Source organism: Mauremys mutica, chromosome 23 (assembly GCF_020497125.1).
Source record: "Mauremys mutica isolate MM-2020 ecotype Southern chromosome 23, ASM2049712v1, whole genome shotgun sequence".
NCBI lineage: Eukaryota > Metazoa > Chordata > Testudines > Geoemydidae > Mauremys > Mauremys mutica.
In genome coordinates this window covers 7,902,477-7,923,406 of record NC_059094.1, presented here as the reverse complement: position 1 = coordinate 7,923,406, position 20,930 = coordinate 7,902,477, and the positions used below count along the sequence as shown (strand labels likewise).

General features: G+C 44.0%; 1 protein-coding gene across 1 annotated transcript in view; it reads right to left on the bottom strand.

Moving 5' to 3' along the window:
* The window catches only part of MATN1 (matrilin 1), a 33,548-nt gene extending 22,216 nt beyond the window's left edge, over positions 1-11,332 (bottom strand). Inside the window, exons 1-2 of the mRNA XM_044998011.1 lie at positions 11,245-11,332; positions 6,187-6,533 (exon numbers count right to left, since the gene is read on the bottom strand). Coding sequence (XP_044853946.1) covers positions 6,187-6,533; positions 11,245-11,332 — 435 coding nt within the window. The remainder of the gene's footprint in view (positions 1-6,186; positions 6,534-11,244) is intronic.
* Between the last annotated feature and the right edge of the window lie 9,598 nt (positions 11,333-20,930).

Here is a 20,930-nt window from a genome sequence, read left to right as displayed (position 1 = left end):
GGAGAAATGGTCTGAAATAAACAGGATGAAATTCAATAAGGACAAATGCAAAGTACTCCAGTTAGGAAGGAACAATCAGTTGCACAAATACAAAATGGGAATTGACTGCCTAGGAAGGAGTACTCTTATACTATGTCAGAAACTAAATATGAGTCCACAATATAACACTGTTGCAAAAAAAGTGACCATAATACTGGGATGTATTACCAGGAGCGTTGTAAGCGAGACACTAGAAGTAATTCTTCCACTCTACCCAGCACTGATAAGGCCTCAAATGGAGTACTGTCTCTGGGCACCACACTTCAGGAAAGATGTGGACAAATTGGAGGAAATCCAGAGGAGAGCAAAAAACGATTTAAGATCTAGAAAACATGACCTATGAGGGAAGATTGGAAAAAAGGGTTGTTTAGTCTGGAGAGGATAGGAGTGTTAAGTTTTCAAGTACATAGAAGGTTGTTATAAAGAGGATGGTGATAAATTGTCCTTCTTATCCACTGAGGACAGGACCAGAACTAATGTGCTTAAATTGCAGCAAGGGAGATTTAGGATCGACATTAGGAAAAACTTCCTAACTGTGAGGGTGGTTAAGCACCGAAACAAATTACCCAGAGGGGTTGTGGAATCTTCATCATTAGAGGTTTTTAAGAAGAAGTTAGACAGACACATGCCAGGGATGGTCTAGATCAGTGGTGGGCAAGCTGCCTCCTGGGGACCGCACGCGGCCCATCAGGGTAATCCGCTGGCGGGCCGCGAGACAGTTTGTTTACATTGACCATCCGCAGACACGGCCGCCCGCAGCTTCCAGTGGCTGCGGTTCGCAGTTAGTTCTGGAAACATGAGGAATGAAAATCCAGCCACTTTCCAGCGGGAGTTGCTACAGCTCTGGGGAGCTCTGGGAGCTGGGTTCTGTTCAACCTCACCCTGCCCATTGGGTTCCAGCTGCAGCTTCCTGGTTATCAATGGAGGTGTAAGAAGCAGCACAAGTCAAGCTGGATTGTTCAGCTGAGTGGGGTTCGTGGAGCTTTTGGTTTTGAATCAGAGCACTTGTGATCTGGATTCACTGTGTGAGACTTGGTCCGCCGGACAGCAGAGAAAGAAATGCTAATGTTTTGTGTGATGTTCTTTAAGGGTTGATTTTTCTAAAGATATTTCCCAGACTTTTTTGTTCATTTCTTTTTCAATGAATAACCAAATCCAAAAAATGAAATATTTGTATGGGAGCTTTGAAATCCAAAAAATATATATTTTTTTCTCCCAGAAGGCAAAAAAATTTTTTAAAATGTTTGGTTCTCTTATTAAGATGACCAAACTGAAAACTTTCAACCGACTGAAAATTTATTATTTTTTAAAAACCACAAATTAATTTATTTTCCAAAAATGTAAAATGTTTCAGTTAAAAATGTGCTTGCTCTTTTAGTGCTAATAAACAGGCCCATTTTGACTAAAATGAAAATTTTCCACAAAAATGTTTCTTTGGACAGCAAAACCATTTCTCTTTTTTTAAAAAAAATGTTTAAGTACAAACATTTTGAACCCATTTTAGTCCTGCATCATCATTATTACACAATGGCTTCTCAGAAAAATTGGGGCGGAGGGGGGGATCATTTGTGATAGAGCCAAGAATAAATAAATAGGTAGTCGCTAACTTTTTCACTTATCGCAAAAATTGAACCAAATCCACCCCTGGTCACGGAGCATCTCCCATTGAATTACACCGGAAAGGAATCTAGTCCATTGTTTTCTGTTCTGCTCTGGGTTTTTGCAATGGCTGTTCCTAAGACCTGACAAAAATAGTGTAGCATGTGATTGCTGGGTTTTGGTTTTTGGTTTTTTTGGTCTGTTTTTTATTGTTACACTGTGAATTATCCATTGTAGACAGGCTAGGAGGAATGTATCTGCTTGGCATTCTCTTCCCAAAGGCCAGTATCAGACAATAGAGTGCCCTGTTCTTTAGCGCATAATAAAGTAAAATCATATTACACTGAGCACAAAGCTACCTACGAGTCTGGAATATGCCCAGCCATCTCTCAGTGAAGTAACAACTGTATTTGCTAGAGAGCTTGGGAGACCCAGCTGAAAGGAGGCCCTGTCTTTGTCCCTATTTCATTGAGTTTTCCATCTAGTTTGCCACCTCCAAGCTGCGCTGGGCTACTAGCTAACTGACCGGAGGGCTTTGCGGGAAATGTTAATATCCTTCCCTCACCGGCTCCCGCTGCTACTACTGCCTCTTCCTGGAAAGGTCTTGCTGGGGAGAAAGTTTCCTGTGCGAGTGTGGAACTGCCCTTTAGGGGGTGAGCTGTAAGTCAGGTTCAAAGAGGAGGGGGAAAGTTCCCTCTGAAGCTATTCCCAGTTCCACAGGACCACTGCCAATTCATCCATGCTGTTTGGCTTCAGGGAATAAAGCTCTGGGGGAGGGGAGGAGAGTTCCCTAGCAGATTCAAGCAGGAATTTTGATGCCTCAGGCTCTGCATTCAGAAGGAGTCTTCAAGTGTGGGATGAAGGAGCAGTGGGCTCCAAGGAGCTGCTGTCTGGGATGCAGGAGTTTCCTTATCACCCCTGTTGGCCTGGAAGCTGGCAATGCTAGACAGGTAGCAGGGAGTCAGAGGATGTGTGTGGACAGCACTATGTTCAGTGACAAGGCCCCGCATGCCCCATCCACAGGCATGGAATGCAGATTGAACATTTTTAATGGATTTTCTTCGACAAAACAGGGCCATTTTCAATCACTGGAAATAAAATTTTACATTTTTAAACTGAAGAATTTGGGGGGTTTGATTGTTTGGATGAAAAGGTGAAAAATGTTGGCCAATCGGGGAAAAAAAATCGTTTTTGTCAAAAGTGTTCACAGGGATGAGGACTGGAGAAGTGACAGGCTTCTAAAAGGTCACGGGGTGGAAAATTCCATACATGGAGGGAAGCAGAGCTGATGAGGTGGGAGATGCAATCGATGGGTTTTGTGCATTTCCAGATTGCTGGTGGATCAGTGCCTTACTTCATTTTAATCCAGCCCTGGGGGCAAGGAAGGAAGACTCTAGAATCTCCTCTTTTAACCCAGTTGTCAAGGTTCCTTCCCCCACTCTGAACTTTAGGGTACAGATGTGGGGACCTGCATGGACACTTCTAAGCTTAATTACCAGCTTAGATCTGGTATCGCCGCCACCACCCTCAAGCACTACCTTATTTTTTTCTTGGGTAGTCTTGAGGAACTTCACCAATTTCCTGGTGAACACACATCCAAACCCCTTGGATCTTAAAACAAGGAGAAATTAACCATCCCCCCTCCTTTCTCCCACCAACTCCTGGTGGATCCAGATCCAACCCCTTTGGATCTAACAACAAGGAAAAATCAATCAGATATTAAGAAAAAGGCTTTTAATTAAAGAAAAGAAAAGTAAAAGAAAACCCTTTGGGAGAGATTAGCAACCAGCTAGTCTCCCAGACAACAGATTCAAAACACAGAGGATGTTCCCCTGGGTACAAATTTAGTTACACAAAAAATACCCAAATACCCAATTTTGATAATTCCCTTAATGATACCAAGACAAGTTACAAAGAAAATAAACATAAACCTATTTATTCCTTTCTAAAACTTACTACTCTGATAAGAGGCTGGTTCCTTGATCTTTTTCACTCCGGCTGAAACTGAAACTCTAAAACAAAGGAAAACTTCCCTCCTTCCTTTTGAAACATCTTGTTCCCCCATTGGTTCCTCTGGACAGGTGTCAGCTAGGCTAGGTGAACTTACGGTAAAAGAGGCATTAACCCTTAACTATCTGTTTATGACACCAGTGATGGACACACTCCAAAAGGCCTGAAGGACAGTTTGGGTCTGAATGAACCCAGATGAGTTTGAAGCCATTTGGGACTTGGGCTGCAAATGCCATTGAATCAGCACCTAGATACTATGCTTCAGTGAGGCATTAGATAGCAGTCCTGTTTCTAACAGGGATAGATACATCACTCCAGGCTGCCTCTCTTGGGTAATTTACCATTTCTGTTTCCATGAGTAACACCTGGAAGCAGTGAAAGGCAAAATATACCTGTGCGACAGAATGAACAATTCTGAATCTCCAAAAAAGATTAAAGTTGAGTCCATTCTTATTCTATTTGCACGAACTTCGCCAGAATCACAACCAGGATCATCCAAGGATTTCAAAGCACTTTACAAACATTAATTATTAATAATAATAATAGTAATAATAATACCAAGCTATTATGCACTGCCTTATATGCATTGGTGAGGTGAGTGTCATTACATTAGGCATGAAGTATCATTAAAATTAGGCTTGGCCACACCCCTGTGCGGGAGAAAAAGGTTATTACACTTTACACCATTTTACACCGACCACACTTCATCCCTAAGTGCCTTCCCCAAAGTCACACACTCAGCCAGTGGCAAAAGTGAGAACAGAAGCCAGAAATCCTGGCTTCCAGGCCCCTGCTCTCACTTCTACAGGAAAGATGTTTTTGTGATTATGGCACCGGGCTGAGCTTCAGAAGATATAGGTTCAATACCTACCTCTGCCACAGACTTACTGTGTGAAATTGGGAAAGTTAGATTTTCAAAAGTGCTCAGTTTTGGCCCTGCCTTCAATGTTGGTGCCTCAGTTTCCCCTCTGTGAACTTGGGGATAAAAGAGTGATGTGAGGTAAATCCATTCATATTTGTTAGGTGCGCCGATGCTAGAGTGACGGGGGGCATAGGCGGTAGGTACATGGAGAGATCTGATCCCCACCCGTTGTCAGCATTGTTCAGTAGTGTCTGGTTGATTTCTGGCTACCCCAACCATTAAAATGTTAGTGTCAGGCTGTTTGTTTGTTTTTCCAGGTGTGGCCACCTTTTTACGAGATGCATTTCTTGCATTTAGGCTTTGTTGGTTGTTGGGTTTTTGTTTGTTTGTTTGTTTTTGCTGCCTTTGGCTTCTTTCCCCTCTCCTTTTTGCACACACCTCCACATGGCCGGCTTCCCCGTTCCTCTGCTAGCAGCAGAGCAGAAAGGAAAGAAACTGACATTCCAGAAATGTTAGAGTTGGGAGGGAGGGGAAAAACCTTCTTCAAGCAGCTGGTTTCCTGATTGGTTGGGACGGAAGCTCTGGTTGCCCATGTTAAGCCCTTGCTTATTTTTCTGCTCCCGTCTGGCTAGCAGAGAGCCTGGGGAGCCAGCTTTGGGCCTACGCTGCGTCATGACTAATGTTTAGTTAGAACGCAAGCTGCTAATGAAACGAGCTTTCTGCATGCACAGAAGGGAGAGGTTTCCCCCAACTGTCACTGAGCTGAGACAGGTGTAGCCAAATTCAGAGGTGTGGAGTCAGGGGAAGGCAGATGCTGTTGTTGTTATATGGAAGGACTTCAAAAAAGAACTAGATAAGTTCATGGAGGACAGGTCCATCAATGGCTATTGGCCAGGATGGGCAGGGAAGGTGTCCCTAGCCTCTGTTTGCCAGAAGCTGGGAATGGGCGACAGGGGATGGATGGATTACTTGATGATAACCTGCTCTGTTCATTCAGAAGACAGGATACTGGGCTAAAGGGACCCGGTATGACCGTTCTTATGTTAAATACCAACCTAGACCGTGATCTCACTGCCTCACACTCACTACATGCACAGAGAAAGAGGTGGTCTCTGCCCCAAAGAGCTCACCATCTAAATAGTCAAGACAGACAAGGAGTGGGCTGGAGGGGTGGGGGAATTAAGGTTTCCAGGGCAACCTTAATTGTGACATTTCCTACCTTGTGAGTTCGAGGTGGGGTTTTTTCAAAGGCAAAAAGAAGAGTGAGGCACCAAGGCCCAGATTGTCAAAGTGAGTTAGGCACCTAATGCCCACTGAAATAAATGGGAATTAGGCACCTACATACCTTTGAGGATCCGAGACAAAGATCCCACTGACTTTCAATGAGAATTGAGTCCCCAGTTGCTCTGTCTGTCTTAGAAAACCAGCCTCCTTGCTACTGCAAAATTAAAGGTCCTTTAGTGTCATCTCCTTGGCTGGGATGTTAGTAAAGACGGCCATTGCCACAGAGATAACAATCACTTTTTCCCCATCCCGAATATTTTGTGTGGAGCTTTGGCCATTTTCTTCAACGTTTCCAGTCTCTGATTAGACAGAAGGAATATGGGCTGGGGGGGGGGAGGGGAGAGTGACACTGACTTCTCCCAGTGCAGCAGCTCAGCAGATAATTCACTTACCTTGTTAATCTCAGGAGACCTCACACGGGCCCCTTCTGAGTCGCTGAACGCCCTATTGATGGCAAACTGGATCGCCAAGCCCGTCATGGTGCCCGTGGAGAGCGGCTTGATCTTGCGGACGGCTTGCAGCAGGCTGGCTTTGGTCCAGTGGGTCTTGAGGGAGAACTCGTTCTTGACTGTGCTGGCATAATTGATCACCCCCACCCGAGTGGCATTGGGGCCCACATCGAGGGACTCGGTGACCTGGGACAAGAAGACTTTGACCTGCTCAAATTCGTGGGGGCGCACGCTGCGGGAGCTGTCGATGATGAACACCAGGTCGGTGGGTCTCGTCCTACACAGAGCGCCTGCACGAGAGAAGTGGGAGGAGAAAGATGAAGAAATAAGGCTACAGAAAAAAATAGTGGGGTTCGGGGGTCAGAGCAGGATGCTGGGGAGTCAAGACTTTCTGGTTCTTGTGAGGAGTCAGGGTTCTACTGGGTTATGGCAGAGACCTGGGTGTCAGGATGCCTAGGTCCTATTTCATCCGAAGAAGTGCATCCGAAGAAGTGGGTATTCACCCACGAAAGCTCATGCTGCAAAACGTCTGTTAGTCTATAAGGTGCCACAGGATTCTTTGCTGCTGCTACAGAACCAGACTAACACGGCTACCCCTCTGATACTAGGTCCTATTTGTAGCTCCAGAGAGCTTACAATCAAAACAGATCAGACAGATCTGGGGGAGGGGGAGAAGGAGGGTAGAACACACCAGCAGGATGAACAATGTGGCAGCAGAAAATGGCATCTTAGTTCCACAATTTTTGGAGGGGGGCTGGTTTGAGTTAGAGGGAATCCACTAAATAGAAAGAAATGTGAAGGGAGAGGGGACACTGGAGGGAAGGCAGGTGAGGGGGCAGGAAAGTGTGGAGAAGAGGGTAAGCGGGACAGATGCAGGTTACAACAGAGGATTGTGAATCAGGGCTCCTAGCTCCTATGAGTGGGTCTTTGTAGGTGACAGAGAGTGAGGTCTAGTGGGTCAAAGCTGGGTCATTGCTCTGCATGACAGTGGGCAAGTCACCTCACCGCCCCGTGACTCAGTTTCCCCAGTTGTAAAACCAATGGGATGACGATAAATATTTACTTATCTCATGGGGCAAAGTGGGAAACTAATTAATCAATGTTTATAAATGTTCTTTTACTTTGTGTACAAGAAAAGTATTTTTATTGGTGAAAAAAACATAACACCATGTACAAATATGTGTACTTGTAATGCACAGAGATGATGAGATAATGATATTCAGCATTTGTGGGGCTGGATTCACCACTCCAGTTTTATGCTGATGAAACTCAGTGCAGTCACACTGGAGTAAGACAGCACTGGAGCAGACCAATTGTCTGAAGCACCTTTCTCAGATGCCCTTCAAACGCTTTGCAAAAATTAACACATAAATTCCCAGAAGTCAGTGCAATAAGTATTGTTATTCCCATTTCAGAGATAGATAAACAGAGGCACACCTAGCCATTAAATAACTACTTCACAGCTCCAGGGGGTCAGTAGAGGTGGAAATAGAACCCAGGAGTCCTGACTCATACAACCCCCTGGTATAACACTTAAAACAGTGCTTCTCAACTAGGGGTACATGTATTCCTGCAGGTACACAGGGGTCTTCCAGGGGGTACATCAACTCATCTAGAGATTTGCCTGGTTTTACAACAGGCTACAGAAAAAGCACTAGCGAAGTCAGTACAAACTAAAATTTCATGCAGACAATGACTTGTTTGTACTGCTCTATACACTGTACGATGAAATGTAAATACAATGTTTATAGCCCAGTTGATTTATTTTATAATTATATGGTAAAAATGAGCAAGTCAGCAATTTTTCAATAACAGTGTGGCTGTGACACTTCTGTATGTTTATGTCTGGGAAAGTAAATAGTTTTTAGTGAGGTGTAACTTGGGGGCACGCAAGACAAATCAGACTCCTGAAAAGGGTTCAGTAATGTGGAAACGTTGAGAGCCCCTGCATTAAAGCACAACGTTTCCTATTGGTATCACATCACGAAGCACTGGTGATTATACTGTAAAGAGTAAGGCTGCACTAGACAAGCGAATCGGGGTGAAAATGTAAAATAGATTGACCTAAGACTACATATTTCCCATGTAACTTCTATGTTTCCTTGGTAAGATCAATAATAAACATGATGGAGAAAACTATTGGTGGCCAAGATGCTCTGGGGTGCAGCTGGATGGAATTTCTCAAAACTGACCATTTTGATGAGATTTTTCATCAACATTTCAAACTGTGACCAAAAAAATAAAAATAAAAATAAAAAGCACTGATATTTTTATGAACATTTCCCAAATTGTCCCATTTAGCCTGCCTCTGTGAGGTTCTGTTCTCCTGTGCTCTGTTAATATTTCATTTTCACACAGGAGGAGGATACAGGTTCTGTGATACAGGGGAAAGTTCTGTCAGACTTTGTTGGAAGATTGTTACACACAAGCTTTATGACCAGCAAGTCTGTCTAAAATTAAGACATAGATTTAGAAGTTGGTCATCAGTGTGAAATGTAACTGATCTCTCACGCTATTAGACATATGAAAACAAATATCCTGCTGTACATCCATGAAGACAGATCATCAGGTTAGTTTCCTGAAAGCCTCTAGGGCTGAATGTGTCACTGGCTTCAGGATAATGTATCTCTAAACAACACAATGTGCAGGAGGGATTCAAGGAGGAATTAGTCAGTAGGACACAGTGGTTGCCATTGAAAGGTAACCATTTACCTCAGGGGGTTGGTTTCACTTCACTTCCATATTTCATTGCAGGAAATAGAAAATGTCGGTTTATAATCAGGCTTACATAATGCTTTAATTCTTAGACCAAAAAAGAACTTTATGAAGTGTCATTATACCCATTTTACAGGTAGGGAAACTGAGGCACTGAGCTTTGCCCAAGGTCATGAGGTATGTCCCTGATGGATCAAGGCATGGACAATAGGTCTCCTGATTCCCACTCCAGTGACCTAACCACCATTTGTTTTTTTTGTTTGTTTGTTTGTTTAATTGTTAACTGCTGACAAGAAAGAAGTGTGGTACCAAAGCATTGAAGTGTGGGATAAGGACTGACTGAGCAAGAAAAGATTTTGGAAGCAACTTTTTTGCAAAACGCTTTTGTATTTTTGTCCCAAACAACTTTTTTTTTTAATCTCTTCTTATGAAATTAAAATGTATTTATGGGGAAATAAAGAGAGAGTATTGGAAAATCAACAGCAAGTCTAGCTAATTGTGTCCAGCCCCAGAAGGCTCCCCAGTCTTAGGGCTTGTATACACATGAAGCTATTCAGGAAGAGCTATTCCAGAACAATTAGTCCTGAATAACTCCACAGATGGACACTTTCATTCTGGCAGAAGAGTGCCTTTTTCCAAAATAGCTTAATTGATTTTGGAAGTGGATTAAATTAAACCAAAACCAGCACTTTTATTTTGGAATAAGAATGGCCACTTGTGGACTTATTCCAGAGTAGATGCTCCACTTTAAATCCACTGTCTTCCTTATTCTGTAATAAATTTCATAATAGTCAATAGCCTTAAGGCAACGAAACAGAGTTTGGGGAAGCACCATGGTGCTGTATTAATTAGAAGAAACAGAAAACTGTTGATAATTCAGAATTAAAACATGTTTCTATTGCAAGCAGCATTCAATCATACTAGAAATATAGTGGCTTGGATGAATGGTCCATCTATCATTTTCTGATAATCTCTAGTACTGGATGGTTCAGGTGTAGAGATACCATCTTTTCACAAAGCTGGTCAGTTGGGCAGTCTGGGAAGAATGTTCCTTTCTCTAAGTGGCTACTTTATGCCCTGCAGCATGTAGTCACATCACCCTGATCATTGCTGTGATCTCCACAGGTATAAATGTTTTAGAATGTCCCAAAATCACTCAACCCTTTTACAAATCCAGCCCCAATATTTGTCTTGACCACCTCCTGCAGCCATGAGTTCCGCAGGTTGGCTGAACATTAATTGTCGCCTGTAACTTCATCCACTCCCTACCGGATCAGTTAGTGGACTGATTTCTTTACCATTTTTACAAACCTCTTTCACTATTTGCTTTTCCTTTTGAATTCAACACTCGTGCATTTGTTATACATTATTTGTAATACCACAGTGCCTAAGAGCCTCCAACATGGACCAGAACCTCACGGTGCTAGGTGTTTTACAAATACAGAACAAGCCAACAGCCCCTGCCCCAAAGACCAGAGATAACAGGTGCAGACGGACAGACTGGGAGTACAAGGAAACAATATGACAGTATTGTTCAGCATGATAGGCACTGAACTCAGCACACCGGCTGCCTACCATTGTCAAGTGTTTTGTAGCTGGGAAATGGGGATTTGCAGACATTAAAATTAACCCTCCTTCTTTGAGGATGCTCACAGGGTCTCTCTTGGGCAGCTTGTCTCTAAGGCAAATCCTGTCATCCCAAAATCTACCATTGACTTCAACAAACTGAAGGGAATTCACTGGAAGTTTGCTTGAAAAAGGGCTACATTAAAACCTTAAGAAGGACCAACCTCAAAACCAATCCATTCCACTTTACTGGGAAAGGTGAACCAGCGCTAGGAATGTCTGATCAATCCAGGCCAATTTGCTTCTTGAATTCCCCAAACCAAACCAGCTCCTTGAGGAATGGTTTGAGAGAAGAAGCAAGTTCTGTTCAGGAGATAAAGAGGGCACAGGACAGCTCCTTTAATGGCAGTGCCTCCTCCAGCTAAAAGGAACTGGACCTGATACAATGCTGAAGACACACTGAAGCAGCTTTCTGTTAACGGCGTCTGTGCCATTCACACGGCTCTTATGCTTAAGTAATGAAGCAAGCAGGAGAACACAGCACAGACACCAGGATTTTGCTGCCTTGGTCAACTATTTGCAAAAGATTCTTTGCACAGCCCTGCCATCTGTTTGGTGTCATTTTTCTCCTTTTCTCCCCCGCTTGTGTTCGCATCTGCCCTAGCAGGATGGCTTCGGGTGACGAGAAGGTACCGCAACCAAACTGGCCTCTTCACTTACCTCTGGGCTGAGGAGGAGCCCCGTAAATGCCATGATCCTGGAAGAGAAGAAGCGCAGAGAGCAAGAAGCCAGAGAAAATCCTGTCCATGGTTGCTCAGAAGCTGGAGGCAGAGTGACAGGCAAGAGGCTTGGGCCAGAGGTATTAACATGCCAGTCCTCAGAGAGGCAGCAGGCCAGCCTCTGACACGTGTGACATACCTGGGGGGAGGGCACGGTTGGGAGTGGGGAGGGAGAAAGAAGAAAACTTTGAATTACACGAAGGGTTGCCTGGCTTTGCCCCGCCCCTGGGGCTTTCCACAAGGGGTTCATTGCTTGGGTAGGGGATGGGGAGTAAGAAAGGGGACCCGCTGCTGCCTGGAATGTGGAGAATCTGAGACCCGGACAGTGAAACCAGGTTGGGGAAAGGGGTTAACCTGTCATTCGCTGGCTTTAATCTGCACAGCCTGATGTTTGCTCCACTCAGTAAACAGTCTGCGGTGTATGGGGCTAGCATCCTTCCTGAGCCTGAGGCTGGAGGGGGTGGGAGAGTGGGACAGGAACGAGGTCACACAAACCACCCCTTAGACGTCCAGCTCGGCACATGAAACGCAGGCCTCGGGATTTAGGAAACATCTGCCTTGTGGTGGGCTCTGCCCCTCTCCCGCCACACACACGGGTTTTTAATAATCGGCAGGCAAAAATATCAATCGGCTAAGGTAGGAGTGGGGGAGCAGAGGGGAATGAAAGGACTGGAATCAGCTTAGTGAGACACACCCAAAGTCATGTGAAACAGAAGGAGTTAATTTCAGGGGGAAATTGTTACATCCATTATAAAAATTGTACCCTTTGGGATACCGAAAAGAGAGCGAGAGAGAAGTAAACCAGGAGATATCAGTAGCAAAGGATAGATAGATAGCTTAGTAAACCTAGATAAATAGATAGATTAGAATACTGTATGATTTATTGTTTTTAGCAGGATGCACCGTTCTGCCCAGACCTAGACGAAGATACAGTGCCTGCCACAAGCGGCTGACCATCTAAACAGACAAATAAAACCAGTGATGCATTGAGAGAATAGGAATCAGATGTCTTCAGTATCTATAAAGCACTGTGCAGATTTAGCAGGCTGTGTTAATACGTTAACAGTAAGTAGATACATTCATCACAAAGTAACATAACAATACTTCCATGTTGGCTGATAAATGCCTTTAGGCTGCAAGTGATCTGCCAATCTCATCTGTCCACCCATCCAGTCATGTCCTTAAGCATGCGTTCATTTCACCTGCACTGTATGACCCCGAGCCTCAGCAAACCACCTTCAGATCCAGAGGAGGCCAATTCCGCCGCCCTTATGCTGAGTAGCTCTTTACTCCACAAGTGTGCCCCCCTCCCCCGCGAAATCAATGGGACATCACACAGAACAAGACGCTACTCAAGTGAGTCGTCAGCAAGGAAAGCACAATCTGGCCTTAGAAGAGCTGGCCAGAACATTTCAACGCCAACAACATCTTGATGAGAAATGGATAAACTCGCCAACAAAATTTTGCAGGCGGGAGCCCGGGCTCTGAGCTCATCCCATCTCGGCAGGTTTTAGCCCCAGTCTGAACAGCTGCGCTGCTATTTTTAGTCAGACTGCACGATGCCCGTGAGCCCAAGTCAGTTGGCCCAGGCTCCAAAACTTGCTGCTTTGGGCTTTTTATTTTCAGTGTCGCCGTACCCCGGGGCCCCAAATCTGCTGCTCTTGCTCGTGGTGAGTAGCATCTTATTTCGCAGGTCGCGCCATTGAGATAAATGAGGCCGACTCACGGAGGAATTGCTATTTAAGGTGAGCAAGAGTGGGAGAATTTGGCTGCAGGTTCTCATGGGAAAACACACACACATATATGTATGCATGCACACGCTTAGGTATTACACACACACAGAAATATACATCCACACAAATGCATTTATACACTCATATATACATTCACACAAACACATATATACACACTTGCAGACACACACATATAACTCCCCCCCCACACACACACACATATACACACACACACATAACTACAAATAGTATCAGGAAACAAAATGGAATTAAAAGACGTGGTTTTTGCTTCCACCCCCATTTTTATATATATAAAATATGGGGTTTTTTCGCTTTTGCTCTGCTCGACACACAAAGACCTATTGGTGCAGACAGTATTGCTGGCCATGAATGGGGATCATTCAGATCCCTCCATAAATGAAGTCTCTATGGCCGTTCTTGCCGAAGAAAATATAAAGTTTCTCTGTGTCATTTTTCTGCTAATTAGCAAAGAAAGGTAAATACATTTCAGGTGAAACTTTTCACTCCGGAGGTCGGGGCACACACGCGACATTAAAGCTTTGAAAACAGAGGGCAGAGGCATTTTGGATACCCTACGTCTGCATTTATAGATCTTTAAAAGAAATGTTTATTTTTAAAATATGAACCATAATTTTTGCCTGGGCCTCAGAAAACTAAAACACTGGAGCCAATATTTCCAGAGGAAAATATGCATTTAGGGCTCTTCCCAAGGCCACTCACAACACAAACAGACAAACCATTAAAGGATTAAGCTGGCCCCATTCTGTAGGCCAGCTATTGTAGGCTTCATGTTCCCAGAAGCATAGACGATTGTTCTCTCTCCCTCACACACACACACACACACACTCTCTCTCTCTCTCTCTCTCTCTCTCTCTCTCCTCTTTACTGAAGAAGCACTTGTTTCAAGTACTAGATCTGGCTCATTCCTTCTATTTCTAAGGAGCTTTGAATCAAGGTACTACATCAGGATCAACCCTGCCCTCACTGGAGTCAACTGTTTAGAGCAAATAGCAAAGGCCATATGCATTAGCCCCTCTTTACCAAGGAAAGCAGAGTGTGAAGGTGATGGGAAATGGCAAAGAGAAATACATTGCCCAGGGTCTCAGTCTTAGGGGTCCCTGTAGATCAGGGTTTCTCAAACAGGGGTCGCCGCTTGTGAAGGGAAAGCCCCTGGCGGGCCAGGCCGGTGTGTTTACCTGCCCCGTCCACAGGTCCAGCTGATCACGGCTCCCACTGGCCGCAGATCACTGCTCCGGGCCAATGGGAGCTGCTGGAAGCGGCGCAGGCTGAGGGACTTGCGAGGTGGGGTGGGGAGCTTCCCATAAACATCTGCAAGGCCACCTCATTCTCCAGCTTCCAATCCCTCCTTAAAACTCTCCGTTGCCGCGATGCCTATAAAAAAACTTGTCAACGGTCAGGCCTGCGGTGGTCTGAGACGACAGCCGACCATGCAGACTCTTGTTTCATTGTACTTCGCTGCCTGTTTGCATCCGTTGTCGCTTCCCTTATACTTAGATGGTCAGCTCTCTTGGGCAGCGGCTGTCTCGTTTTGTGCTTAAACAGCGCCTAGCATAGCGTAATCCTGGTCCATGGCTGAGACTCCTAGGTGCCGTGGTAATAATAATAATGAAAAGTTCCTAGAAAGGCTGTGGAACCCAGGCATGTCCATAGCCAGCAATCCCACATGCTGCAGAATCGCTGTCACGATTTCTTCTCACAAGTGAATGGGAGACTGCATTAGAATGAGCTTCACGGGGCAGAGTAACCCAAAGCCTAGGGCATTAGCTTGGGGGGGTGTCAAGAAACCTGGATTTTATTCACTCATTCATTGCCTCAGTTTCCCCATCTGCGCCATGGGAATAACAATACTTCCCCTTCCTTGGTAAAGCACTTGGAGATTTGTTGATGGAAAACACTGCACAAGAGCTTTGTAAGTATGATCATTATTAGTTCGTTTACACAGTTCTGTTTCTGATCTGCTCCTGTTTCCTTCAGCCATCCAATTCCCTTGAGACGTGCCAATGAATCCAGTTTTTGCAGTCATCTAAATCTGCTCTGCTGTAGTTTGAACCCGTTGCCTCTTGTCCTGCCCTCTGTGGCAAGAGAGAACAACATTCCTCCATCTTTTTTATGGCAGCCTTTCAAGTATTTGAAGACTGCTATCCTGTCCCCTTTTAATCTGCCCTATTCCAAATTAAACATACTCAGTTCCTTCAGCCTTTGCTCATATCTGACTTGCATTCCATCCTTTTGATCATCTTTGTCACTCGCCTCTGGATCCTTTCCAGTTTCTCTACATCCTTCCTATACTTTGGTGACCAAAATTGGACACAGTACTCCAGCTGAGGCCGAGTGACTCATAGACTTTAAGGTCAGAAGGGACCATTATGATCATCTAGTCTGATGATCCAAAGCATTGGCAAACCCTCTTCCCCTGCAGCTTTGTCATCATACCATCCCCTCCATAAACTTATCAAGCTTAGTCTTGAAGCCAGATATGTCTTTTGCCCCCACTACTCCCCTTGGAAGGCTGTTCCAGAGCTTCACTCCTCTAATGGTTAGAAACCTTCGTCTAATTTCAAGTCTAAACTTCCTAGTGTCCAGTTTATATCCATTTGTTCTTGTGTCCACACTGGTACTAAGCTTAAATAATTCCTCTTCCTCCCTAATATTAATCCCTCTGGGTGGTACTATCACCTCCTCTAACTTTCATGCTATGCCATTGCTTTTTTGCAGCAGCAGCATCGCATTGCTGACTCATGTTGAGGTTGTGATCCACCACAACTCCCAGATCCTTCTCAGCAGTGCTGCTGCCCAGCCAGTTTTTCCCCATTCTGTATTTGTGCATTTGGATTTTCTTCCCTAAGTGTAGCACCTTACATTTGTCTCTGTTGAATTTCATTTTGTTGGCTATAGCCCAGTTCTCCAATTTATCAAGATCCATCTGAATTTTAGCTCTATCCTCCAAAGCGTTGGCAAACCCACTTCCCCTGCAGCTTTGTGTCATCTACAGACTTGATCAGTGTGCTCTCTATTCCTACATCCAGGTCACTAATAAAGACGTTAAACATTACCAGACCCAGAACAGATCCCTGTGGATCCCCCCTTGAGACCTCCCTCCAATCTGACATCATTCTATTACTAGTTACTCTTTGTTTGCAGTTGTTTAACCAATTATGTATCCATTAATGGCAGTTCTGCTGAGCCTGCATTTCTCCAGTTTACTATGTCAAAAGTCTTGCTGAAGTCCAGGTATATTATGTCCACCACATTCCCCCTAACCACAAACCAGTTACCCTGTCACAGAAGGAAATCGAGCTGGTTTGGCATGATTTGTTCTTGGTGAATCCATGCTGGGTGCTAGGGATCACCCCTTTATCCTTCAGGTATTTGCAATTGGAATATTCTATACATTGATCTAGTAGCTTCCCAGATATCAAAGTCAGCCTGACTAGTTTAGAGTTTCCTGGGTCCTTCTTTTTACCCTTTTTAAGGATGGGCACCACGTTAGCCCTTCTCCAGTCTTCTGGGACCTCTCCTCTCATCCATGAGTTTGCCAATATTATTGCCAGTGGCGCTGAGATTTCTTCCGCAAAATCCTTCTGTACACGCAGGTGAATTGCATCAGACCCCGCTGATTTGAAAATGACAAAGTCAAAATAAAACATTTTTACCTTATTGAAATGAAACATTTAGACATTACTGCAATGAGATGATTTGACATCATTGACATGAAACATTTTGACATAGTTGAAACACAATGGTTTGATGGTCTCAAATCAATTTTTTTCCAAGGTCTATTTAGCTGGAAATTAAGAAAATTTAGCTTTTCATTCTGGTTCAGAACAAATATCTGTTTTCAAAAAGCTGGAATTTTCCATAAAATGGACATTTCTGATTTCCATCCAGCTCTAGCTGTGAGGCATTGAACATTTTATTACACTTTTAAGCAAAGAAAATCTTGTTTTCCCATTCTCCACAGACCCTGACTCTTCAAGATTAAGACATCTCAGTCACCTTTCTGAAATGTGCACACAAATACATGATGTAGGCTTAGCACTGTTACCATTTATGTTATTTTTCTTTTACAGTAAATGTAAAAGCACCAAGATATTTTTTTACTTCAAATAAAGGGTCACCATCAAGCTGAAAAGGTTGAGAAGCACTGGCTTAAGCTGTAGGTTTTTGGATCCAAACTTCCCCAATGTTTAGGGAACTGTCCCCTCAGAGCTAGATTTTACACATGGCTGCCTGTGTTCTGAGTCCTCAAACGTAAATACTTTCTAGGAGGAATCCAGAGATGTGGCTAAAGTCATGTTAATTGGCCACCTAAGTCGTGGAGTAAAGGAGAAGGCTCCGGTTGGGAAAGCCAGCCAAACACTGAGTAGTTTACTGTTGATTTTTATTTTAGTCAAAATAAATATGGTTCCTCTGGTAAACATAACTTTCTTCCCCGCAAGCCACCAGAAAAACGTGACGGTTTTAGCAAAATACCTTAGCACTCTTTTAACAGTTAAATTAAAAAAAAAAAGGCTTCCTTTGATGTTCCCATTTCAGAGTTACTGAGCTTGACTCAGCCTCAAAAATACACGGGGAAATGTTGTGTCCCATGCTTCCATTTACCCAAAGTCAAATTCCAATGTTTTCTCCCCGTTTCACTGCTGGTTTAAAGGGAGTGGAGGAGCCACTTTTAGTCCGGTTGTTTATCAGGGAGAATGTTTATTGTCAAACCACTTTCCTGAGGAAATTAATACTGTCTTTGGCAGGGTGGGCTCGATAAGGCTTAAACAAACAATGGGAAAGGCAGGAAGCTGGGGAGAAATGTATGGCCTTAAATACAGACCTTTTGAATAACTTTTACCACCAAAACAGTGAGTGAACGTTTATTTTTTATGCTTTAAATAGCTGGTAAATATTACTGAGCTCTGATGCTATAAATGGGAAATGCTTTTTACAGCTAACAACTGTTTATGTATTTTGTAGGTCACGCTCATTTCAAAGGGATCAATTTTTAATTACCGGAATTGCTGTACATGCTCAGTTTAACCACATCCCCACCAGGGGGTTAGGAATCAACAGGACACCTGGGTTCTGTTCCTGGCAGTGCCACTGACCTACTGTATGACCTTGGGAGGTCACTTCCTCTCTTTGGGCCTCAGTTTCCCCATCAGTGAATTGGCAATGGCAACACTTGCCTGTCTATTTTAAGAGGTTAATTAAGGCCACCACCTGCTCTGTAGGTGCACAGACAAACTTGGATTTTGTGAACTTGGTACAGGTTCATTGCACAGAGAAGGCAGGATTGAGGACAGCTGTGCCGGATGGTCATATCCTCTTTGCACTTTGGCGGTCTGGGGAGGAATGAGGCTGGCTTCTGGAGGTTGACCCATGACTATACAGATCCATAGGTCACCTGCCCCCACCAATGGAAGGGATGGTCTTCATGGGGTACTGCCACAGAGAGGCTCTGCTGTTGCTGGATGGCCTGTGCTGAGGATGCTGCCTCCTTAGCCCCCAAGAAGCTAGGATGACAGGAGCTATATAAGGACAAAGGAGTTGACATAATTCATAGGAGTTAACATGCTGCCGCAGACATGGTAGCTCACCTCCAAACTGAGTGCAGGAAAATGCCCCATTGTATGTATGCCCTTTAACCTGCATTGGGGTATTATGATTATTTTAATTAATGAATTAATTATATGCTCTCATTCCTTATAACACATGTGGCAGCCCAGGTCCACCTCCATCTGTCTAATATGCCACATTTCTTGCTCTGTTAGTCTGTTTCCAGGACGGCAGCATGCGTCTCAGTGGTTTTCTTATATGTCATCTGTTGTCTCCCTCTCTTCTGTTTTCCACCAGCTGGCATCCCGTCCAGGGCTTGTCTAGGAAGACAGTTTTCGGACATCCATACAACATGTCCAAACACACCAGCCTTCTTTATCAAATCGTTGTCTCTACAGTCTGCTGACCAGTCCTTTGTAACACATCAGCACTAGATACTTTATCCCACCAGCAGACACAAAGGTTTCTTCGCAAGCATCTCCTATGAAATCTATTGTTTCCTTTGTGAGTTCCTAGCATTTGCCAAGACTCAGAAGCCTATAACAATGTGAGTATCACAATGGTATTGTCTGACTTTATCTTGGTTCTTGTGTGCATGTCCTACTTTTCCAGAGATTTGCCAGTCTCAAGAAGGTTCCACTTGCCTCCCTATTCTTGCTTCCATCTTCTTTTTGAGTTGGTCGTTGGCACTAATTGTGCTTCCATGATACACAAACTTTAGCCATGCCGTATTCTTCCCTGGCAATCACATATGCACCTTCATTGCTGACTCTTCTTTCAACAGTCATGACCTTCATTTTCTTCTGGCTGATTCTTAACTCTAGTTTTGCACCCTGACGTTTGATCTTGATACTGGTGTTTTTCATAGCTTGATCATCTGTGTCCAACAGAACAATGTAATCTGCACAGTCCATAACTTGATGTTTTCTTCTATTCTATATCCCTTTATCTTCCTTTGGTGTTGCTTTTTGCATCACATAATCTATCAGAATTCAGAAAAGAAGAGGTGATAAAATGCATCCTTGTCGCACTCCAGTGACAATATCAAATCTGTCAGTCTCCCCACTTTCTGTCATTACACAGCATTTTGAACCTTCATACAGCATCTTAGCTAGTGACACTGTCTATTTAGGAAGTCCCTGTTGTCACAAGATCTTCCCTAGAGCATCTCTGTGAATGCAGCTGAAAGCTTTGGTAAAATCTATAAAGTTCAAGACAAATCTTCACTGGTAAGCAAGCCCTTTCTCAGTCGTTCATCTCAGTGTAAAGAGGTGATCTATACACAGTTTTTTCAAACTACAGGCTGCTTGCTCGGCCTGTGGTTTTTCATCTATAACCAGTTTGATTCTGTTCAGTAGTACACTGCAGAACACTTCTCTGGGTATGGAAAAGTGAAGTTATGCCTTGACATTGTCACACACGAGCTAGTTTCCTTACTTTGGTAATTTACAGATCACATCTTTCTTCCACTCCTCTGGGCAGAATTCCTTCTCCCGGACTATATTACAAAGTTGACATATTCATGTACTATCACCTCTTCCCCGGCATTAAGCCTTTTAGCAGCGATCGTATCTTGACAAAGCACTTTGCCATTTTTAACCACTTAAATTTCTTCCTCTATTTCTGCTTCTGAAATGCTGATCAGGGAGACATGTACTTCACACTTTCTTCTTCACATCCATCGACTGAAGCTGTTGGCTCTGGTTGGTTGTGGGTGTCATTAAGATGTTCAGCCCTCGCTCCTTGTTCTGCTTCTGTTGTTAACAATCTTCCATCTTTAGTTTTTATGATACCACTGTGACTCTGGAACGGCGATGACAAATGCTTACACACCCTGGAACGGCTTCTTCAAGTCACTCCTCACTTCTCTGGCTTCGTTCACGTTTTTTGTCAAGCCAGGGGCTGTTATTTTTCCAACACAACTTTTTTACTTTTTTATCTTCCTCTACATACTCCTGTAGCAGGATCCATTGTTCTTGTCTCACCTGTGCTTGCCTCCTTTTTAAGGCTTTTCATTCTTCAATCGGTTTCCATGTGTGTGGCTGTATCCACTCTTGTTTCTTTGGTCCTGTTGGTTCTAGTGAAGATGGAGCAGTTTCTCAGCGGACATTGCTAAAGTGAGCCCATTGTTCCTCTACGTTGTCATTCATTACCCACTAGCAGAAATTGTTGCAACATTTGTGACTAGGCACATTCTGGCAATGAGGACCATAGAAATCCAATAGATGGCTACATATGAGGTCTGCAAAGACAGGGGCCAGGTTATCCTTTCCCCACCTCTCCTCCCCTGCGGCTGGAAGCAGCTCCC